Raw genomic sequence first — 25,348 nt, forward strand, 5'->3', positions numbered from 1 at the left:
AGTGGGCGTTCTAGAGCTGACACAAAGATGATGATTTAAATAAATGGTATAATTAGAGTCTCTTAATTTTAGAATTATGAATATTTAAAAACTTGAATTATTTAATACCTTCTCCTGAGGCCGCACGGCGAATCTGAGCTTATGAAGCACGTAATTACCGTCTGGAGAATACTTCAAACTTAGTTCATCAAAGCTTATGGCCCCTTGCGATGGCCAATCGACGGGCGGTGCTTTGTTAGGCTCCTGCTGGCATGTTTGTGTTCTTATAAACAGTCATTTCAAATCATATAACATAACATTTCTTATTTAAACGTTTATATGATGAAGTTCTTTGTTTAAGACAGAGAGACTGTAAAATTGACATAACTACTTTTAAATTGTGTCATTTTAAGATTCCGCGGGTTTGAAGCGGCAGAGAACAAAGGGTGTTTGGCCTAACACCACTTTTAAGATCGAGAGTTCTCTAAAGGGCCTCGGATTTTGACACGACTTACAAGAATTTAAGAATTTATATAATTAGAATTTATTTAATAAGAATGACTAGAGTTCAGAACCCAGGGAAATCAGCTTGGGGTAATACTGTTGATAATACCCGTATAGCATTCCTACCTAAGGACACATAAGAGCGCCTCACTTTGTCGGCCGCTATTAACTAGCTAACATTACTACCACTTTGGAAAGCGGTACATCTGATATGTTTTTGATTTCGTTGTCGTTATAATTTGCTACTAGACTAACACTTCTCAACGCGGGTTCTTGTGGCAACTTCGTGTACTCAAGAACTCTTTCTACACTTGTCATTTGATTCTCCATTTCCGCTGACTGCCGCATGCCCCACTGGAATACTCCGGTCAGCGATATCGACTGCGTTATCACAAGCCCGACGTTGCTGCCTTCACTGTCTTCAAAATTTTTACTTTTTAATATCAAGCCTCTTTGCTTATATAATAATAATAAAAATATAACTATTGTTTGTTTCACTATAATTAAACCAATTGTATGGATGAATTAATGATGGTTTTTTTAAGTGTTCCCAGCACAGTAATTTTTTTCTAATTTGAGATAGTTTTAGGAAGTTTAGAAGGACAAAGGAGCTCTCTATCCTAAATGAAAAACTGATATGTGAAAGACTGTACTGACTATTCCATATGAAAGGATATTACGGAATGTTTAAGTTGTCAGTTATATGTCTATTTATACATAAGCGGGAATATTATTAAAAAGCGTTCCCAAAGTCTCGCAAGATATGAGTGGCTTGCCGTGACGACGTTTTTGATCGCGGTGCACCTTAGGCGGTGCCCAAAGTTCGATGTCTGTCGACAAGATGATATTATTCTCTTCGTCTAAAGAGTGTCGTCTGTTAAGACTCGCGTGGCAACTACATGATTATTTTTAAATACTATGTTTATTCACTTAAACATTCCGGCTGATTGTAATGTGTGGCGCCTGGTTGTTAATTCATTTACATGGTTGATATTATAAGTTATACAACAGCGCACGACGATACAAAATTGCGAGCAAATATTTATTCAAATAAAGACGTTAAGAATTTGAATTCAAATGATCGTTACCTGTTTTCATCAAGCAACTGAACGTAACACAGACAATAAACAGCAGGCAGATGATGTCGAGAAAGTATCCAAAAGCTCGGCTACATGTTATAAAGAGGTACCAGGCGGCACTATGCAGGTCTTGGTGGCGGTCGAACTCCTGCGCGAGTAGAGCTTCTGCTCCGTAAGAACGAATAGTCGCTAGCCCTAAGACGGTCGCGTTCACGTGACCGAAGACGGGACTGCGGGCTGACAGATTTTATTTATTTTTTTTATTAAAATTACTATATGTAACTTTAGCATGTTATTCGCAGCTGTACTAGTTATTAACTATGGTATCGCCGTTAGCGTCAATCTCCTTGTACATTAAAAGAATTAAATGACACCTTAAATACATGAAAGATAACAATATTTTAGTCAAAATATTACCTTTAACACCTAAAACAATTAATTTAATCATGCATGCATGTGAGTGTGTGTGCGTGTTTGTGCGTATAATTTCAATTATTTTAATTTAATTGCTTGTTTCAGGAATTATATTGTTATAATTATAAATTGAATCTTTAGAGTATATATAGTGATATTATCAGACGAATTTTAAATTTACTTCACATTTTTATTTTTATAATCCGGTTTATGTTATTATTATTTTAATTTCAAAGTTGTTAAATAAAAATCTATCCACCATTTTTATTTAACAATTTCGACTGTCTTCGTTTTTCATCTTCTTTTTAATGACAACATTTGTATAACAATTGCTACTGGATCTATATAAATAAATACGAAGATATATACTACGAATTTATGTGTGTTCCTCTCTAAAACATGGCACACAACAGCAATGCTTTGTGACTAACGGAGAGACTGTTACATCTCCCCATGGCAGTGTTCTGTCCTCCATTCCACAACAATTGCTGCGTTCTTTTTAAAAGTTTAACGTTTATTTTATACGTATAGATCCCTGCTTTAGTTACTGTTGTTTTTTTTTTTTACTTAAAACAAATTAAAAATTTTGGTCTTTATAAGACGATTAAAAAGGCCATGACTAATGTCTTTGACTATTAAACTTATTTTTATTAAAAAAAGTTTCTTGTGCCGTGCAAAAAATATTATTAAAAATACTTACTGATTCCTTCGAGACGTTTAATAGCGCTAGTAGTTCGTACGTATATGACGCGAAAAATGTAGAAAATTATCAAAGACGTGGTGATGGGTATCAACATGGTTATGTCAGTCATCAGTATGACTACAATTACGCCCACGAGGTTCAAAATGATCTAAAAATCAAAACCAGAAAAATAAATACCAATCTATGACATAATTATTCAATTAATATTTTGTTCGATATAGACTTAATGCCGGGCTTTATGATATTCATATCTTGTAATTGATACAATCTCAGGATTATTGAAATTTCATCATTCCTATGTCAGCCAATAGGCACTTAAAGCATTCTTCAAAAATCGCTGCAATGATTAGTCTTGCGCTTCCTGTATCTAAAAATCTGCCGCGAACTTGACTTTGCAGTTGGTACACCTAAGGTGTGATCTACCCGCGTCGTATCTACCGCCCATCTAGGCCCACCGTAAACGACTTCGTCTACAAATTCACATTCAAAATTTTTTTTTCAAGTAGACATGCACTTCAATTTGTCAATTGTTTTAACATTATAAATACTAAGCCACCGGCTCGGAATGTTGATCTGCTGAGAAGGGCCGGCTAGAAATTCAAGTCGCTCTTTTTTAATCAAATTTAACAATTTTTGATATGTACATCGTAATATCAATCATGTAAATTTGTCAACAAATAAAGTTCCACGCATTTCAATTAGCTAAAAACTCTTACATGCTATAATAAAGTTAATTTAAGAAGGAATGTCTAAGATATTTAGTGGAACTTTATTATACGTGCATTCAGACCCGCTAAGGATTGGTAAACTTTGTGAAGAAGAAATTCCAGATCTATAAGTCATTACCGGCAGCACGCACTGGTTAAAACGCTTCAACTTTGGTCATTGCGAATAATTTTAATTCTTATAATATTTACTTGAAAACAATCCAACATCGCTTGTGGTAGAAGCTCGTCTACCGCTCCCATGTCTTTGCTAAAACGGTTCAGTATTCTGCCGGAAGGATTCGAATGGTAGAAACTCATCGGTGATTGTGATATGCAATCAAACATAAGGTCGTGCAATCTGTCAAATTATTTAAAAATGTTGACTATAATATTCAATAATTCATTTTGTTTATAGCCTATTCGGCAAAGCTTCTGCAATGAAGGGATATAAATAATTGGTAGAGAAGTTTTGATCTTTTGCCATTTGTATTGTAGAGCTAACATTACGCCATCGTCAGCGGCGCATGGACAAAAAGGGAATAACACAGAAAAAATAGTCATTTACGTCGGAATAAATATAGGCGAAGCACGAATGAATATACACACATTTACTACGGATTTCGTGTTGTACCTTGAGGTAGTAACAACTTCCAAGAACTTTTGTTGTCGGACCACTCTATTCGTTTTGTTGTTTTCTTGTATATTGATATGATGTTTATGTAAGCAGATCACTAAACTTGAAATTTCACATCAGACTACATTTTGTTGTTAATCATTTGGTTAAATATTTTTTCGATTTCAAACAATAATTGAATATTCGTCTGGTACTATTGGAAATCTAAAGGGAAGATTGATGGCCAGTAGAGGATGTCCATATAAAAATAAATTTTAATTCAGGATTCAAATAAATCTTTATGTTATGTGATTGATGCATTTTACTGACTTAATAGAAGACATCATGCACAGTGAGAAGAACATAAAAGCTCTGAACAAGGCGACAGCGACCGTCGCCACAGTTAAGATGCCGAAGATTATGACGTAATGGTTTCTATATAAACCGCCTTGCGCCCATAGCAACATGTCGATTGTTGTATCGCCTGTCAAATGATCTTCTATTTGACTCCTAAAAACAATTAAATCGATGAAGCGATCATACTAATTTATTAATGCTATTATCTATATTGGATCATTTATCATGATCACTTGTATAGGTCAAGTGAAGAATGCCAGAAGCACCAAATTTGATGGAAACTTGAATCAGATTGAGTTCCTCTGTACTTGCATTCTTATACTACAAAATACGAAAGATACTAACGCGCCCTAATCTAATAAGAGTTCACAACAAGCTCTGGTGTTTTCTTTTTTGTGTGCACACTTAATACAGTAGTAGAGAAATTCAATAATAAAAAAATAAAGGCTTAATCGGGAATGGTTACAAATATTTAAAAAAAAATTTAACTATCGAATTGATAGTGAACTTTTCTGTGGTTTATAAGCAATAATAATTTGATAACTATATATATATACCATTTGCTTATCCAAAAGTCACTAGCACTTGCAAAGAATTGAGCTAGAAGGAACATGAGACAGACGATAAAGAAGTAGATATAAGAGGTGCCTGCTAGGAAATACTCCCGGTATACAGATCCTCGAACTCGTCCGATTGCTTGAGCTTCTGCTTCTGGTTTTTGATCCTGCAAAAAGATTTTTGGTAGAAATAGTTACTAAATTAAAATGCTTAAATTTTGCTAGGTGTATTGGCTATAGTTATTAATCTATGCAATTAAATAAATCTCTATATTTCAATCATTTTTATAAGATTTTTGAAACTGCAAAAATTCTCATGAAAAAAATTGCGCAAAATTAGAAAATATATGTCAGTTTCACTATTTGATATGAACGTCGCAGGTTGGACGGTTCGCTTTGAACTTAGCGCGTTTGATAATTTACACAATTTTATAAAGCGATCACTGTCAATTATGTTATATTAATACATTTTTTTTCTATTCTAATGCGAAACTGCAACAACATGTCTGTTAGTTCTTTAAGTCTTAAATATGAGGATTATTAATTATATGGTCAAAGAAAAAAAATATAATGCGGATATTGCCAGTTATAAATAAAAGTAACTTGACTGTATTGATTGTGCTAAAATATTCTTCGAGTAACATATTGAATAAATAAAGAAATCGTAAACAGACGGCAACGCTGGCATCCAGAATGATGGACCAGTTCCGGCGCATGAGACTAAGTGTGCTTGGCTGCGTTACTGACTGCGTCAAAAGATTTGGCGTTGATTCTTCTTCGCGTATTTCACGCGTTTTGTCTTGCATGAGTTGGATTATCGCCAATTCTCGTTCCTGAAGAGTAATACTAATTACTATTTTAATTTTAATATTGAATTTATTATTATAATTAAAATATTTTTATTTTAATAATAAATTCATTTTTTTTATTATTTATTATTTCGAATGCATTTTTTTAATAATAAAGTGTTTTTTTGTCAATAAGCGCTGTAAGATTGTTTATTTTACCAAACTTACCTTATCTTTGATGTTGAAGAATGTAAACGCTTTATTCTAAAATAAATAAAACTATTCAAGTGCTTTTACCTATGACATTACACATAAGCAATTCAATTTCATATGAGGCCATTTAAGATACTACAGAAAAGGCCTATGTCCAGCATTGGTTGTCTTATTGCTTATATAGAATTAAATTTATTAAGGTTAAATAAATGATATATTACGTTTAAGTCTTCAAAACAACCCTCCGCTATGATCTTGCCTTTGTCCATGATTACAATTTCATCTACCGATTTAATAAATTGTATCTGATGAGTCACTAATATGACAGTTTTATCTGATAAATATCTGGAAAAAAATAATGTAAACCCGTGTTTTTTCATTTAAGAATAATTCAATAATTAGTACTATAATTTAATATAGACTGTAATTACGTCAAAAAACGTTTTTATTATCGATGTGGAGGATACAGTTTAAGCATTGTTTTTGTGTCCATGGTATAAATAAAATTTAATTAAATTCCGCAATATTATTGTTTGATATCCAGAATTGATTCAATAATTTCTTTAAATAATAATATTTCTGTATAAGTATCTTTTTGTCTACCGGCTCGTAGACGCCCTTTGTACTCTAACAACAGTCGATGGCACGAACAATGTACGCCGCCCGCTACTACTTCAGACAAGCAATTCTTCGTGCCGTGTCAATAACTTTGGTTCGTCTGTAGATCTCCTCATTTCTAGTTTGATCTTGCGGAGAAGCTCCATGGACTTCACTTCCCCATTGCTCTTTGAGTGAACTTGAGCCTTCTCATAAAGCGGCATGTCCTCCACTAAGTGTACCGACAACATAGTCAAGATGGAGAGAAGTCGTTAGATGCGAGCAGCACAAGATCGGTCATTGTCGCGATCTTTGGAGGAAACGTAAGCCTTGCAGTGGGCATCTATCGGCTGACATGTTGATTATGAAAAACATCTATCTGTGAAGAACTATAAAAATGGAATAAATTGTATTCCAATTTCAAATACTATAGAACAAAATCCATTACTTTTTAATGCACTTTTCAAAAATATGTCTCGCAACCTGTGTGTCGACAGCGGACAGCGGATCGTCTAGCAAATATATATCCGCCTGTAAAATACACAAGACGATTAGTACATCACCATACAATGTCTTTGAATCCGGCATGGACATGTTTAGACGAGACCATCACTAAGTAATATATTCGCCACGAGATATATACATGTCATTTACCTATTGATTAAATTATATATAGTACAATCAAATTGAATTTCTAATTACTTCGTAACGTGTGATAGTACATGACATTGGTTTAGTAATTACAGAAGATTCGGTGCATTCAAATTTAACAACAATATAATAATATATAATAAAGCGTGCTGTTTGATAGCAGATATAACGTGCTACTTACACGCTATCTCGCATGAGGCAATTGCCTCTTCTAGGTTTATCCAGTAAGTTCACAAAGATAGTCAAATATTCCTTTCATATATTAAGATTTCCTTATAAGATTGCTCCCTTTACGGTAAATTATTAATACACGGTCATATTGACCAGGTGTGAAATCGTTTGACATAATGTTAGGTCTTTCAACGTGTCATTATAAATGTCTCTGTTATATTTTAATACATACGAGGTGTGATAAAAATACGGTGAATAATTTTATATACGTTCGATAGTCTGTCTCATTAAAATAGCCTGTAGCAAATTCGAACATTTAGACTCTACAGTATGAAAAGTGAGGTCTTATTCGCTGTATCTGCCGCGCATCATGGGTTTTGATCAACGCGGTAACATAAAATTTTCTTCTAAGTTGCCAAAAACTGCCAAAGGAGGTCATAGAATGTTAAAATCTGGTGACTTTGAAGACTATTCACCAGTGGTTTGAGCGGTTCAAAATCGGGAATGAATCGGTTGAAGATGAGCAAAAGTCGGGACGTCTCCGACTTCAATAACCGACGAAAGCGTGCGAGAAGTTGCAAAAATGGTTTAATCAAACAGGCGATGACAATTCGTGAGTTTGCCGAGAAACTAAACATTTTCTATGGGTACGGACCTTAAATACTTTGCACAGGCAAAGCATTTTAACCGATGATTTGAAAATGAGACAAGTCAGTGCAAAATGCGGTGAAATGGCTTGTCTAGATGCACATTCAGACTTCATGGACATAACAGACGACCTCGGAACACGCTGAACGCAGACTACTTTCAATAGGTCTTATTGTAAATATATTGGTGAGGCCTATATCAGTCAGTTAGTTCAGGCTACGGCTGAAATGATGGTGATACCTCTTTATAGACAGCTCTTGCCAAGTTGATTCTTGCCCGTTGACCGCCACTCAGTGATACACCCCTTTCGCCGATAACCGTTTTGTCACCGTGCGGGAACAAGGAAATGTCCTTCTCGAGTGCGCATACTTTACATACTTCCATGTAACGAGATTTTTGAAAAGGCTGACCGAATAGAATATTTTGTCGGACGGAACCTGCCGGCGATAGTAACGTGAATTTATATATTTAAATTCAAAATGTCTAAGTAGTAACCTACCACCGGCTCGGAATGATGAGTTGCTGAGCAGAGTCCGCCAAAAAGTTATCGATTGCTGATTTTAAATGAAATTTAATAATGTTTGATGTAAACATTATAATATCGACCGTGTTTAACGAATCAAATTCCACACATTTTGTTCAACTAAAACTCTTAAATGCTACAGTAAGATATATTTAATAATATACTTTTAATTTTGGATTTAAAACTGAGAAAAGGAAGGACTGAGAAATCATGTGAAATTTTATTATAAATGCCTACACTCTGACCCATGAAGGATTTAAGATATATACGCTGTAGATAACTCACCGACAAATAGCCAGGGATCTTGACAGGCGTAGCTTACTGTGCCAGCTACATTGACATTGCCACGAGAACTTGGCAGTTCACCCAGCATCATATGCAACAATGTTGATTTACCAGATCCCACCGCGCCTATTATAGTCATAAGCGTACCTGACATTATCTGCACAAAAAAAATATTTCTTGCCGTTTAGTTATTATCTGTCATGCTCTACCATTTTCATTATTTTTATAATATTTTTTTTTTGGAAATTTTAGTGGCATAACTAATAATAATAATAAAAAATAATACAATGATTATCATTTACATACATTAAGAGTAATATCTTCGACATCTTCTTTGTTCGACGATTTGAGCCAACGACTATAAGCGCTTTCAAATTTAATAACTACCTCTTCTTTTATCGTGCGTTCACCTAGAATCGAATAAAGCACCTAAATTATAATTGAATTTTCATAAAAAAAAATAGCAGTGAAATTAAAGTATGAAAGGGTTTTAATTTACATCGTGATCGGAAATAGGTGTAAAAATTTTCAAAGGGTGGATGTTTCAATGAATGTACACCCTGACCAAAAATCAACAGGTTCAAAAGTAATAGAGTGAATAAAGCGACATGTAAGAAAGAGCGTTATGAAAATTCGGATTACTACATATTAAAATTAATTATTGTTTACCATCTGTCCCCGCAGACATTTTCTGCTAGAAATTATAGGTTTGCCACATTCCAATAGATAAAATAAATTAATCTAACATATATCAAAATGATAACTTTAAACAGGGTTATTGTAAATAGAAATAGCTTTAAATCTTTTTTCTGATCAATTAGCTATAAATTCACTCCTTTAAAGCGTTTACACCTACAACCAGTCACTGTATATTCACTGTTATTTTTATTTACAATGTAGATATAAAAACAGTACAAACACGGTATCTTTCACTTTAATAATAAAACGTATTTTATCGTAGTTGTAGTAAGTAACATATACAATGAGTTTAATTTTCAACCTTTTGAAACTCTTACACTTATTTTCAATACGCCTGTATAGGTGCAAAATATTATTTTCAAATAAACTGACTTTTGTCTTTGGGTGTTCCTTTAGATGTGCCTGGATCCGCTTGACGTCTGACAGGTGAATGTCTTCTCCGTCCATCTATTGGGTCGTCTAGGAATAAAAAAGTACATCGAAGTATATTCAACATTAGTTAAAATAATGACGTCTTGTTTTTAATATTTACCTGAGATTGTTACTCTTTTCTTTGGTTTCTTATTCTGCGCTCTCGCGTCGGTGGATAACTGCTCGCGTGGTGGCAACTGACACTCTTCACTCAATAAAAAGTCACGGATTCTCTGTATAGCGACGTGCATTTCGGCAATCTAAAAATAAGTCTTTATTGGTTTAAACAATATATGTTAATAGTTGAATCCTTGGCCATTGCCTTAAGTAGCAACCGAAGATAGACTTTACTTCTCAAACATTCGTAGCGGCCGTCATAGTTTCAACCTATAGATGTCGACTTCAAGGCATAGGCCTTCCCCAAAGATATCTATGGAGGGTATAACATAATCGCCACGCCTGGCAGCTTTCACATTTTTCTATTTATATAAGCACATGATGCTGCTGCCTATCCTGTATAATTATTGTAAGGTTGTATCCTAGGAATCGAACTAATGACCTAAAATTGTTACAATCAAGTTACATTCCTCTACCGATGGGCTGTTACTGCTCAACGATTCTTAAACATTGATAAACAGTGACATGGGATTATTCAGAGCATCATAATTATACGTTATAAGAGTAATTCTATTGTTTCGTAACAAATGTTCGCAGAATGATTGCCCTAAAAATACAGTAAACAGAAATACAAGTGACAGTTTCTTTGATAATCGTGCGGAAAAGATAAATCACACTACACTCGGTAAATCATCAGTTTATATTGATCGACTTAATCAAAGATTAGTGCGTACGGTATTATTGATGCTCCTACAGTAGGGAAGCTCCGTATTGTTAAGAAGATATACACCATACAAAAACACATTACAAAAATCAATAACTACTTCATGCGTATCTGTCTTACTTGTAGGCTGGTAAGGCTTTTTTATTTTAAACATGAACAGAATAGTCAAATGGACTTACATTCACGTTACAATGCCTCGTAAATTAAAAGAAACTAAACAATAAATTAAAAAAGGTTTATTTTAAAACTGCTAGCTTCTTCGCTTTCTGGTGTAAAACAATTATTCTTCTTAAAATGAAAGGGATAGAGTGTGCCATACACACCTGTCCAACGGCCTGTGGGAAGAACAGAGTCATTGTCTGTCTCATGATATTGTAGTAGCAGGTGAGGAAGAAAACATTCTCCACGGTGATGCGATCCACGTAGGTGACGTAGAGAAGAACAGTGATGAAAATGCTGAATCGCGCAGTGAACATGATAAACGACATTATAATGCCGCGAATGTACGACGCCATTTTGATACTCCGTATTTCTTGGCTAAGTGTAAAGGAATTAAAAGTATGTTTTTGTAATTCAGATAATGACGATTCAGTTTAAGCATGTTGCTGAAAATGTCTGCTTATTAGTTTTGGAATATTGACATCCTTATCAACCTGAAAACTCGGCTCTAATCTGAAATATAATCAAGCCATAGTGCTAGTAAGTATTCAATAATGTACAAGTTCATCATCAGGAAAAAAAAACGGTCTCAGTATGTCGTGGGCTTTTGTCAGATCAGGACAAGTTTAGAGCCTTTGTGATGTAAGTAACATTTAAGTTTCAGGGTACCATTTGACAGGGGTGGAAGGGATCCCTAGCGTCAGAAATTACTTTTGTCAGGTAACTTTTACTAGTGGAGGATTCGTAGAATATGTAGCGTGTGACAGCGAAAGGGCATAGGTTTGGTAAAGTAAAATTTTTGGTGACGTATTTTATAAACTGCCCCTTGGCAATGTTTATCATCATGAGATACGGCAGCGTCTCCCACGACGATCATTCTGAAGGAAGACATACGATTAATATTAATAAATAAATACGTTTTTTTAATCAACATACCGTCTAACAGTATCGATAATTTTTCGAAACGGCATTTCCCAAGTGTACATCTTAATCACCTCAATCCCCATTACGATTTCTTTCATTAGCTTAACTCTTTCGTCCGATTTGGTCGCAGTGTCGTTTCTATAAAATGCTGTAGCCATTCCGAGACATACTAAAAAGTAATTGATTTTAGCCGTATTTCAGTTGAAATCACGAATTGTTTTAATGTTTTTTAACATAGGGGACGATAAAAAAGTTAACTTACTCATTTGAGTTAACTTACTCATATAGTCATTTCGACTATCACATCGCAACTGTGTGAATGCAAGTGAGATTCTTAAGATGTTGATTAATAAGTCCCGCAGAGTACTATGGGTTAAGAAGAAAAACTCTATTATTGATGCAAAATTTAGAGTTACGTTTCATGACATCGTCTTAATCTTCGTTGTCATTTCAGACCATAGACACCCACTGCAAGGCACAAACCAACCCAAGAGACACCTATGAGAGATATAACATAATCACTGCACCTGACAGGCAGGCTGGTGATCGCAGTGTGATATAGCACCGTAGTACGCAGAGGACGCTGCTGAAACTTGTTTTGTGAGCGGTGGCAATCCTATATATTAAATGTACAAAGTGTAAATTACATAAGATTGTAGCCTGGGAATCGAACTCGCGGCCTACGGTCGCAACTTTTGGTCCTTGCCGCTGGGCTACCACGCTCAATTAGAAAAAATATACTGAAATAATTGTCAATAAATACATTTCAGTACTAAAAATGTAAAAACCATTCCGTAAAAGGATTAAGATACAATCTTTGAATAATAATCGACTATATGTCACATCTGGCATATACAATTTTTTTTAGTTATTATCTATGGTGTATAAAAAAGTGGAAATAAATGAATAGAATAATTAAATCAAGTTTGTTTTTCCAACAACTTTTTTTAACCGACTGGACTTACTTTGAAATGGTACGACCGCAATAACAATCAATGCTCCGTAAACCGCTGACATTCCCATTTCTCTATATAAGTATACAGTCATAAGCTAAAATATAAAAACAAAATTTTCATACTTTAAACGTTAAATTAAGTTAAATTAGGAGACACCATTGTTTGTAGCAGATATTTGTTAGTTACGTAGAAAAACTATGAAAAAACCTTTACAAAAAAAAAACTATGTTTTATTTTGTGAAATTATGTACTTTTCTCTAGTATGTTTTTTTACCGTTCATGAGAAATTAATATACAAAACATAACAATGAGATATATTATAGAAAGGCACTATCATATAACACGATTTCTTTCGAACGATATTTGGATGGAATGGAAGCGGCCTGCATCCAGAGTTGCCCAACGACTTGAACAAGATCATCTGTTCACTTTGTTAGTGGACTTCTAGGTGTGATTACTGTTCCATGAGCTTCACTCTAAATCATTGAGATCCGAGAGGCCATGTGTTCTGCGCATGCACGTCCACTGTACTTTAACTTACCACTTTAACTTACCGTTGCCTTTGGATATGCCTCTTACATACTTATACACTTTTGTAATTTTATTCATAACGTTCGGCGCTTTGCCAACGACTTAGGACGAAAAACCAAAAAAAAAAAGAATGTCCGATTATATAAAACTTACCGCAGTTTCAACCGGCCCTATCCAAAGATAATGGATGAAGGAGGGCCCTGTGTCGAAGCGGTTGACATCATTCGCCATAAGATTAACAACAACTCCTGCACTGCTTTCTGACATCGACTGCAGATTGATTTTTAAAGACTGAAATATTACAATAATAAATTACACTTAAATACAGAAGACAGAATATTTGTTTAAAAAAATGTTGATAAGCTTAAACAGCTATAATATAGAATTCTATGTAGCCATGGCGAGTACTATGCTTAGGATTTCTCTATATTGAATCAGATGTGCACAGGCAAGGTAAAATAGGATTGGGAACGCTAAATAGTGCTGACAACAAAGGCCAACAGGGCCTTAAAGTACCGAAGTGTATACGAAACGTAATACGTCCACCCACAAGATGAACAGACGACTGCTGAATGCAGGCCGCTTTCAATCGACTCTATAGGTAATACTCTGTGATCATAAAATAAGGCGAAATTGTTACTTAAGACTCCCAGGCATTAGGAAGCCATGCCCAAGTGCCATTTGCAAAGCGTCTTTTTGTGAAAAGTTGGAATATCATTTGGCTCATACCAAACCCTTTTGAAGGATGTTTTGGGTGTCAAACGCAAGTCTACATTGGTGCAAAAAAGGCTCATTTTTTTTTAAAAATCGTCAGAAACTTTACTCATACCTAAATCCGCGAACACTACCGCATTCGCTTGATTTGGCTCCGTTCCCTTTTTGACTACTCAGTAAACCCAAAAGGACAAAGCGGGAATGCTGTTTTGATACGATTGTAGAAATAAAAACCGAATTGAAGAAGATGGCTATACTTATTCTTCGGACGGAGATTACTTGGATGAAATTGATTTGCAATAATAAATAAAGAATACATTTTATGTATTAACATGTTACTATTTTATTACAGTGTTATATGGGGGAGGAATGCGTCCAGTAGACGATGTCCTACGGATCATATTACGATTTAATTTAAAAATCCTGTGAACTAAATTTAAAGTATGTTTAAATTTAGTTGTTATAACTTCATTTTCTTAAAAAATATATTATTTATCTGCAAGCAAAAGGAATGTATAATATAAAAAAACTCTATACAACGGTAGGCTTTAGTGAGTTTATTACAAAACAAATACCTTTCTGTAAATAAGACTGCATACACCGACTCTCATTTTCATTCCAAGGTGTGTGACACCCATCATAAAAGGATGAGCCACCATGACGTTTGCGGTACTGCAGAACACCACACCGAACGCAAAGAACACCGCTTCGCCCCATAGCACACCACTCTCTTTATCGTAATACGAGAACAATCGAGAAAAGTACGTGGAATCAACTCTGTAAAGGATAATTTATTTACATAGCTATAACAAACTAAACGACTTGACTATCATGAGGCCAGCGCCCTTATGCTGCGGTCACGTGACTTATACATTAATTTATTTATTTATACGCACGCCACCAGAAGTACATTATATAAGTTTATATTAGTTTCATTTAACAAAGTATTAAATTAAATGTTTGCTTATTGCGTCGTATACAGCCCTGGCCATAATTATGTTGGCTTATATCTAAAAGTTAATAATTGAATAAAACAGAAAACCATATTGAGCAGAATCTGGATAATGTGAATATTATTATGTGCTTCTCTCGAATCATGACACTCATTTTTTTTTTAATTTACTAGTCGAATTTGACCCAAATAAGTTAAAGACCCTTTTTCACTCACACTACTAGTAGTTTAATATGGACGCCTTTTCTTTATAGCTTTAAGTTATTTATTATTGATTAGCATCTCTGGCCGCCCACGGGACACGTTCTTTGTATAAAAATATACAAAACTTTGAAATCAAAACCGTATCATTCGTTCGATAGCTGAACACATCATTGATTCTTTGAGAATTTCAGCATTTCAAAATTAAACGAATAAATAATTTAAAAATAGAATTATATCAGCTTTCATCTTTATAATTTAAGCTTTTGGACGGCCTACTAGATATCAACCTCTCACATAGATTTCCAATTGGCTCGTTAAGAGGCGGCTTGCATTTTGCTTCTTCTAGGTAGGCTTTGTGGGACGTCCTGTGTGGCACTTGCCGGTCTGCAATCTTCACTCCAGAACCTTAATGCCCCAGCGGCCGATCCACTACGAATTACACTTACAAATCCGCTCGGCTCTGTCGGTTACTTCAATTCGTCTTACGAGTATACGCTTGAGTTTGAAATTAATAATGGTAGGGAGCCCAAACATAACTGACGATTCTGAATGGGAACCACCTAAGATGCTTCTGTAACCGTTTCGCATTGGTCTTTTTTATTAATTCTAATTTGTGTGTCGCTAGTGTTTTTTTTACAATATTTTTTTTCGCTTTTACTAAACGCAGACAGGTGAGGGTTGCCACTATTTGATACGGATCTTTCTTCTCCCAGCTGCGAGGCACGACAGCGTTTTATAATTATTTACAACTTTTCTTACACAATCTTCTCTTATGGGTAAATATAGTTAAATTTATACATATTAAAAATACAACTTGGAAGTTTTACTCAATTATATATTAGTTGGTACATTATTGTATTTCAAGTCGCTGCCCACGCGCTACAGATCGTTAAATGCTTTGGACTAATAAGAGACTTATTAAAAGTAATAAGGCACCGTTAAATGCTTTGAGGTGTAGGACAATGTGCCGGGCCACTTCATCAAAAGTTTTTGCTGTAGATATTTCTTACGAAGGTTCGGTAAGTTGAACGGCGGTATATTAAGGTTTTCACATAAGGTCACGTGGTTACGTCTTTTGAATTCGAATCGGGAGCAGTGTCTGAGTAAGTGATGAAAAGTCTGTACTGTGGAGCCGTCACATGGGCAAGTCTCGTTATCGATTATTTTATAACGGTGCAGGTACTCGCTTAGTAGTTGTATGAGATGGAAAGATGTCTTGATGAGTTTTCGCGTTTTGCATTGGTCATATAGCATTACATATTTAAATTTCGATTAATAATGTTTACTTACAATCAATTTAATTATAATAATTAATTCAATTTACAAAACAGTTGATTTTTTTTCTAAAAAACCAGTCTACTAAAATTAATTTTTCGTCATTACAATACTAGAAATACAAACGCTTAATTATTCAGCAAAAGTGTTTGCGGTCAGTGTTACGTTCAAGGTTACGTAACGTAATATTACTTGAAACATATCGTTTGACTTACGTGCTGTTGTATAAATCTTGAGCAGGGCTGTAATACCGAAGTAATAGGCCAAGAAATAGTGGCTGTTGTAATCTGTTACAAAAGAAATTACTATGACAAGGTAATATTTCGTTGTCTAAAATAATTACAAATATTCTTAGAACTGTATAGAAATTTTTAGTGATAACTTTACACAAATAAATAACTTTAAGTTTTATTAAAAATTGATCTTGACTACGTTACGTTTGACATGAAAATTTTTAATTCTAATTTAAATACAAGTTCTTCAAAATAATTACACAAGAAACAATTACAAGATAACATTGAAAAAAAATACTTAAATTAAATCTAAGGTGACAGCATGGATTATGTAAAAAAATAGACAGTCAAAAAATATACAGCGAGATAGTGATGTATACAAATACTAAAACAAAAACTCATAATAATCAAAAATGATCTTTGACACAAAATAAATTCAGAAAATAACAAAAAGTACATAAAAGATATTATTACATATTTATGGTAATCCTTTATATATATTTACCGAATTAAAAATTCCATAGCCGCGAGTATGAGACCATATAGCATAAGCTCAGCGCCAAACACCTTCATTAATACTTTCCATAGACTAGGTTTTATTCCATCTCTTTGGCGAACATTTTCAATTTCGCGTTCCCAAGCCTTTTGCATTGAATCACCTGATTATATTTATTGACATATTAACTATTATAACATAACGCTGGAAGACGTTAAAAACTAATGCTTTCTGCTAAACGAAACCGAAGAAGGACCCAGACGGTCGAGAACGTACCTTGATGTCCGAAAGTTACAAAACACCTACAATTAGAGACTTAGGGGGGCTCATGGCAAATTCGATGTCGTCATGATGTTTTAATAAATAATTATGTAAATGGTGATAATCTGAAGTGGCAGTGGGTGAAGCGCACGCGTCGTGCCACTGGTGAGCGTTAAGTTTCAGAAGTTTTCAAGTGGCAACCACGTGGCCGGTAAATGCAGTAATGGACCAACAATGTAGTCGGTCGCTGGGGTAGCGTAAGAACGTCATCAAGGCAATCTTTGGGGGAGGTCTATGTCTTGCAGTGGGGGTCTTTTGAACTGACATGATGATAATAATGATGATGATAGCCTTATTAAGTCTATTTGAAATCGTTAGTTTGTATTAATCTATATTATTTTAGGTTATATTCATTAATACTTTACGTTAAAATTATTAAAACTTAAAATATCTGGTAGTAGCCGGTTTGATGGCAAATTGAAGTGGTAGTGAGCAGGCCACAGGGCGCAGAACAGATGGTCTCCAGGACCTTACGATTCCGGAGTGGAGACCATGGACTGGCAAGCGCAGCGATAGACTTTTTTTTTTTTTTTTTTTTTTTTTTTTTTTTTTTTTTTTTTTTATTCGTACCCCTATCTAGTTTGGGACAGGGTCTTTTGTATCAATATAATTTTTCACATTTCTTATTATTTTCTTTCTCTTCTTTCTTTCCTTATAATGTCATTTCTTTCATTCTATTTTCTATCTTTCATTCCACAATTCATCTTTCTTTCTCATTCGCCCTATTCAGCTTTCATTCTTCCCTCTTTTCTTATTAATAATTACATTTTTATCTTTTTATTTACATTTGGATTTCTTATTTTATAATTATTTTTTATTTATCACAGTCTTATTTCTTAATTTTTTCCCATTTTATTGTCGCTTTGTTACTTACTTATGTTTGTCTTTTATTTATTTCTATTGTTCTTTTAACTATTTCTTTGCAGAGGGTTATGAAATCTTGCTGGTATTCTCCGCCTATCAGGGAGGCTATTGACTCCTCCCTGATTTGAACCCCAGGCAGCGATAGACTTCCTCTCAGAAGGTGAACAGACAACCTTATTTTAAGATAAGGTTGTCTAAAAAGCAGGCCGCTTTCGATCGATCCTATTGGAAATTTATGTCCAGCAGTGGACATCGTTGGACTGAAATGATAATCTGATAGTAATATGACATACCTAAGATGTCTGATTGGTGTTCAGGCAAAGGCGCATACAGATCATTTTCTCGTATGTCACGGCTATATCCAAGCTTGAACGTTTCAAGAGTCCATCTATAAAGAAAGAAAGTAAGATATGTACTTATTTACACTAACACACAATATAATTCGGTCGATTCAGAAGTGCGCGTAAATGTTTTCAGAAATAAGAATATTTTGAATTTGATTTTGATGGCTGAATTTTGGGCCGAAAGGCAGCACAAGACCGGTCATCGTGGTAATGTTTGGAGGAAGCCTATGTCTTGTTATACTGGCTATGTTGATGGAGATGTCTCTTAAATTTACGTCAAACCTGGTGAGGGGTAAGAGGTTAACCTAATAAAATAGAAATGAATAAAACCAGTGCTATCTTTTGATGTTACACGCTTATATTGGCCTTACATGCATGAAATAAAGTTGTAATTATTCATTTTGAGTGCATGGGTTGACGAAAGGTGCAATTTTCTACTAACATCAGGCCATTAGACGTCATTTACAAAGTATAATAAAAAAATTAAAAAAGTATAAATTAGTCACAGTAATAAAAAGAATCTTTGAAGTTGCAATAATTTTTTGGCAATAATTTTAAAAATACGTGACATAATTTATTTAACTAGTTTGCTTTAAATTAGCTACTACATGTTTCATCACGCAATCTTGTTGATTTATGGGAAACCCCGTTTACATAAGTATATTCTAGTGAATACTAGATATTTTAATAGTCACTAAATCAAAACAAGCTGATGCCAATGATGAAAATCACAGTCTTTATAATATATGGTGTATGATGAGTGAGCATGAATTGAACCTGACATTTCTAGTAAATTATAACACATGACTTACCCAAAAGTGAGTACCGAAAAAAGATTAGCTTTGTATCGAGGGTTTACTTTCCTTCTTTGCTTTGGGCCTGTATCCATAATTCAATGCATAATAGACTTATGAAAAAACAATAAAAGACTATTATCACGTTGGCCGTGATTCAAGTTGATCACATTAAAAATTCAAATGTAATAAAACCTAATTCTCTGTTTTTTATGTCAGTAAGTTCTAAAATGACCTCGAATTTAATTCCCGTGAAGTGGTCAAAAGTTTAAAGCCTAGCTTTCTGCGACCTCATACCCCACGAAGCTGAAAATACCATTGGGCAAACAATATTAGTCAGTAAAAAAACATATACAGTAAACATAATTTTACTACTATGGCAAACAGTCTCAAAGCCTTTTCGTGCCAGCGTTAGTGTATTCTGGTTTGAAGTATATAGTTGTGATTTAAGTATTTGGACTAAAAACGCACTATTATTTTAGACTAGGAAGTTCAAGCGTGGTAGTGCAATCGAATTTGAACCTTAAAATCCCGGGCAGCATCATATTGTTTTACTTGCATACATCACATGAAAATTAAAAAAAGGGACTAATATTTAGCTACTTCCGCTATGTAGCAGTCGTGCAATGAAGTGCACCGCCCGCCAGCCCGCTGATAAATGCGCATCCGGCAAACAATGCGAATTACACAACTACCACCGTTAATTCACTCAACACGTGTTTCACCCCTCCACGGGGCATCCTCAGGAGTAATGTTACACCAATAAGTACCAAACACCGAGTCATTGGCTGGTTGCTGGATGGACGGTGACGCAAGTTCGATCATTGTGACGATCTTTGTGGGAGACAGCCTTGCAGTGGATGTCTATCGGTTGATATGATGATGAAATATTTAATATTTATCCTAGTTTGTAGTAAATAGAATAAAGATTAATATGTTTAAAATGATGTATGATAAGAAATAATAATAGTAGCATGACCATTCTTTTCTCTATTGTATTGCTATAACACAACTAAATGTAATAGATAAATACGTGACTAATTGTTGAAAAAAAGGGAACAAATGATATCTATGTCCCAGAGTTCACCTGCGGCAGATGTGTTATTTATCTTATCGAGCATTGAATAAAGGCGTATTTAATAATATTGTATACAATATTCAAACGAACGAACATTTTTTTTTATTATTATTGGTCGCCTTATTGGTCGCCTTAGACCTCTACTTTAAAATGGCAGAGAACTTTTAATACCTTAGTAACAATTTTCTAACCTTATTTTTCAGTTACCGTATTAAATTACTTAACTGTAGAATCTAAATTTTAATATCCTAATTATTCACGCAAATAATCTATTACGTACGTACGCACATGGCATTTAATATGATTGTCCAAGCTAATTATTTCACTTATCTATATCTAGTTATTTTACTTCCGATTTATTCAAGCCCAATTTTACATTAAACTAATCTAGCTTACTATCTTATCTACTACTTTCTTATCTATTTATGTAATACTGTTTCCAACTTTCTCATTTATATTATTCAAACTTAATCAGCAGCGCCTGATGATCTAGTAGCAGCCGGCGCCGTAGTTCCACCAGCAACCTCTTACTACGGCTCCTGGCCAGTACATCTTTTATTATCTGCTCTAAAGAAACGAGAAGGGGCGGTCTACCCTTCTTTCCATCTTTGACTCCAAGTCACCCTTGCGCCGCACGTACTTCGGACAGCCCAGCAACAAGTGTAGCGGCTTTTCCTCCCCTCGAGGTCGGACATGCAGGCGGAGGTGCCTTTCAGCCGGAGTCGGTGTGGAAAAAGAAAAGGCTTGTTCTATGAACGTCTGAGTTCAAAGTGGTGTGATTAGACATTGGCGCACCAGCTTGAAGGCCACCCGAACCTCAAGCAGGAACGCCTTCGCTACTTGGGCGGTATCGCCCTCTAAGTATCGCTTTTGACAGACCTCCGGTGTCCCTTGTTGAAGCAAGCGCTTATCATGTGAAAGAGGCACCGCGTCATAGACTCACTTAACCTTCATCTTGAAGGCTGCACCCTTTGCGAACTATGTAAAATATTGTAAGAAAAGCTTGTTTTCCAAAATTTTCATTAAAGATAGACTAGTTTATTATCATTTTCATTTCAACCGTAGGACAAACAGCCGGCGGGAAGCAGCATGCATCTAGTCATTACCAATGACCTTAACTAGTTCGTCTTACCACTGCGTGTATGGACTTCTTACGTTGATTATTACATTACATAAAAATTAAAATATACGTTAATATAGGATTATATATTTTCTTCTATATATTATGTACAAATTTAAAAGAAAATATAATGATAATTTTAATTTTTCTTTCAATGTTTTATATCATTTTCGGCCGTACTCAAAACAACGCCTAAGTAACCATAAAATTTATGTTCATTTGTTTAAATTTTGTTAATGTCGCTAGTTTTTTCACTCAAATAGTGTGTTGAACCGGTAATAAGTGATATGCGATGTCCATAAAATGAATTACTGCACAGATTTTTGCAGTATAAAACTTGTGCAACGACTAGGAAGCTTTGTATAATTAGCACAGTAATTTATATTACTTACTATTAACCTATATTATGTACAACTTCACGGAATAATATCCTTCTCAATAAATGAAATTTAAAAGGATGTGTTAACCTAAACCGTACAAAAATATCGTGGTAAAAAAAAATAACTTTACGTTGATATTATACATATGAACATGACTAAATATCGAATCTAATCGCTTTCAACAGGATTGATTTTTCAAAATATTTATGTACGATTTGTTGTAATAGGGTGTAATTAATTGTTATAAGGTAATAAATTATTTGGCAACGCATTTATCTATATAAACACAAGTTCAATAATGAAAAGTATCTTTAAAACAATGAATCGATTATTGACGGTTATAGTTTTGGTTACAGCATGTGTGGGGGTATGAATATATATTTTCTTTATGGTTTTTATTTTAAGGTTACTGATTAATGATAACTATTTTATTTTCAGGTGACATTAGGGCAATGTTTTTCGCGATATCCTCAATATGTGTCCGTAGACTCCACTTCGCCTGTTACTACGCCCGCCGATGTCAACACGCTGTTGCAGCTGGCATCTTTAATGAACAAAATTGAGAACAATGAAAAAAATGATCGATTTAACTCCGATGACATTATTACTAAATTAATCGATGCGCTTATTTTAGTTGCAACAAAAAATCAATGTTCTTCAAACGGTAAAGATCTGGTCAACATAGAACTAGGGTCGAGTGACCTTTTGAATATAGGTGTTCTTTAATCTATTTTGCATTAAGAACTACTTTTTTAAATAATGTTTATAAACACTTTAAAAATATGCAATAGTATAAATATATTTTTGAATTGTTAAAAAGAAGTGTTTTATTTTTTTATCATCATTATTATGTTATCCAATAGAAGTCCACAAAAAGATTTGAGCTGCCTGCGACTTTCGGCGACCTTGACTATGCTGTTACTTGTTACTTATATTCAATATTAAATTTAAATTGTACCAATGATTTATTTAATGAATAAAAATAGAAAAATATGATATAATTAATTGTATGGAGTTTAATGAGTTAATATGACACAAGAACTTGCTAGCACTTGATAAAATTGTTATTGTTGAAGGTTTTCTTACCTTACCCAAGGTCCATCAAAAACCACTAAATGCCACGATAATTTACCAAAGTTATCGGATTTTTTTTGTATTAATGATATCTTTTTCTTTATAATTAGATAGTGCGATTATTGATTTATGCCTTAAAAATTAGAACAAAATGACAAAAGGTAATTTCACTTAATTTTTTTTCTTATGAATTAATAAATGCCTTCTTAAGGTTACCATAAAAAAATTCTATGTAAAATTTACGAAACAATGACTACGTGACTATTACAACAAATATTTAAACATTTTACAATATTAAAAATACCAGCTTTATTTCTGTTTATGTACAAAAATGTACAGAACCCATTCATTACTAAAAATTATTGTGTTCAGAAATGTTTGTAAAGGGTCCTTTTCTTTCGTAATAATTACTATATAAAGGAAGTTCATTGAAATCAGCTTCAGTCAAACTTAAAATGGCTTTATTATATTTGCTTCCTTTGGTTTTGGCTGCGTCATTTGTTGAGGTATGTTATTTTATATACTTATTTCATGTTACTTATATGGTCATCTACATTTAAATGTCATCATCATATGACTTTGCAATCATGCTCTCGTTTTCTAATTTTTTTTTTATTTCAGTTGGTTTAAAGTTATATTTTTAAGCATATAGGCATATAGACATAATATCTTCTGGTTTTGGTTGCTAGCAAAATATGAGTGCTTTTTTTATTTTTGTTTGATATCCATATATCAGATTACTTGGGCATCTACAAAATTGATAAAGGGCACACTCTTTGTTCTCTCTTCTCTCTTTGTTTTTGCCTTTTGAAACAAAACAAAATTTTATTCTTTTTCGTAAATATTCAAGGCTTTAGTACTTTTGAGTATAATATTTAATATATAAAAATTGCTAGTACTATATTGAAAGTTTGTTGTAACTTTTAATATACTTTTTAATTTAACACTTTCATATAGCTTAACTCATAAAATACACAAATATTGAATGCAAAACTTACGATTAAAAAAATTCTGCTAAGTAAAAGTTTTAACTATCAATCATATAATGTATTTACATGTGTACTTTATATAAATAACAAAATATTAGTGAAAATCAACATTTTTTAATAATTAATTTTCCAGATTTCTGAAGCACAATGTTTACCCCGTCGACCGTGGACATCATTGGGTAGCTATGAAGATTTAAACGTTTTGCTTACACTAGCTCGTGCAATTGATGAAAATGAAAACTCGAGATCATTGTGTAGAAATAATATCGACGTCGAAGAAATTATTATGAAACTAATTAATGCATTAGTTTATACAAGTATCAACAATAATAATGGTTGTGGAGGATCAGGAGGTTCTGGCGGTAATGGTGGTAGCGGAAATGGTAATTCAAATGAGGGTCTTATCGACTTAGGCTTGCTGAACCCTAACGATCCCGATAACTTACTGAAATTAGACCTCGCTAGACAAAAGTTACTCGGTATTGGATTGGGTAATACTGAACAAAATACATCATAATGGTAACATTAAGCTTATTATAACGAAATATTTTAAATTTATGTATGTTTAAACTTCGATTGGGAAAACCTTACGGCAAACATTTATAACCTTTTATGTGTACTATAACAACAAAATATACTATTGTGTTAGGTTTTCCTTGTAATAATAATTTTAAAAAAATCAATTATCTTTTATTTCCAACTATCTTTTATTTACAATAAACAACTAACTATATTACTTTTTCGTTTTACATAAGTTGAGTAAAATCTTAAAAAAACATTAACGAGTTATAAAGTATTTAGGTTCATACTATGAAACAACGGAGACCATAATTACACTAAATCAGAATAACGCAGTAATTTTTAAATATTATAGTATCATGTTAAAATAATGTTTTAATCGAATTTTTTAATGGGTTGAAAAATTAAATTAAAATAATGAAATAAACATTTATTTTTTGTAATATAATAATTTGATTGTTTTCGGACTTCTTAGAGTATTAAAGCCATAATCATAACAAGTTTAAAAAATGTGAATCAACACCCTTCGTAATTTGATCCGTGGTAGAAACTTATTAAAATTTATAACAATAAGTCTAAGTTTCTTAAGTGTTAAAGATCTACGTACTTGTAATGGCTGCAAAAAGTATATCCAAATTAGTTAAAATAAATGTTTTATTATATAACAATAAATATGAATTT

General features: G+C 33.6%; 1 protein-coding gene across 1 annotated transcript in view; it reads right to left on the bottom strand.

Annotated features, from left to right (window-relative positions):
* The window catches only part of LOC137929898 (ATP-binding cassette sub-family C member 4-like), a 24,147-nt gene extending 4,545 nt beyond the window's left edge, over positions 1–19,602 (bottom strand). The window contains exons 1-24 of the mRNA XM_068773027.1: positions 19,526–19,602; positions 18,663–18,757; positions 17,194–17,347; positions 16,671–16,742; positions 14,600–14,801; positions 13,464–13,601; positions 12,789–12,873; positions 11,836–11,992; positions 11,064–11,277; positions 10,021–10,159; positions 9,861–9,947; positions 9,096–9,199; positions 8,790–8,946; positions 8,222–8,418; positions 6,960–7,042; positions 6,136–6,259; positions 5,588–5,746; positions 4,914–5,080; positions 4,330–4,509; positions 3,597–3,744; positions 2,677–2,827; positions 1,572–1,799; positions 739–902; positions 109–243 (exon numbers count right to left, since the gene is read on the bottom strand). Of these exons, the coding sequence (XP_068629128.1) occupies positions 109–243; positions 739–902; positions 1,572–1,799; positions 2,677–2,827; positions 3,597–3,744; positions 4,330–4,509; positions 4,914–5,080; positions 5,588–5,746; positions 6,136–6,259; positions 6,960–7,042; positions 8,222–8,418; positions 8,790–8,946; positions 9,096–9,199; positions 9,861–9,947; positions 10,021–10,159; positions 11,064–11,277; positions 11,836–11,992; positions 12,789–12,873; positions 13,464–13,601; positions 14,600–14,801; positions 16,671–16,742; positions 17,194–17,347; positions 18,663–18,757; positions 19,526–19,602 (3,417 nt within the window). The remainder of the gene's footprint in view (positions 1–108; positions 244–738; positions 903–1,571; positions 1,800–2,676; positions 2,828–3,596; positions 3,745–4,329; positions 4,510–4,913; positions 5,081–5,587; positions 5,747–6,135; positions 6,260–6,959; positions 7,043–8,221; positions 8,419–8,789; positions 8,947–9,095; positions 9,200–9,860; positions 9,948–10,020; positions 10,160–11,063; positions 11,278–11,835; positions 11,993–12,788; positions 12,874–13,463; positions 13,602–14,599; positions 14,802–16,670; positions 16,743–17,193; positions 17,348–18,662; positions 18,758–19,525) is intronic.
* Positions 19,603–25,348: the final 5,746 nt, after the last annotated feature.

The sequence above is a fragment of the Battus philenor genome, unplaced genomic scaffold, assembly GCF_028537555.1.
Source record: "Battus philenor isolate CCGP_79_NKW_IND1 unplaced genomic scaffold, ilBatPhil1.0.hap1 SCAF_5, whole genome shotgun sequence".
NCBI lineage: Eukaryota > Metazoa > Arthropoda > Insecta > Lepidoptera > Papilionidae > Battus > Battus philenor.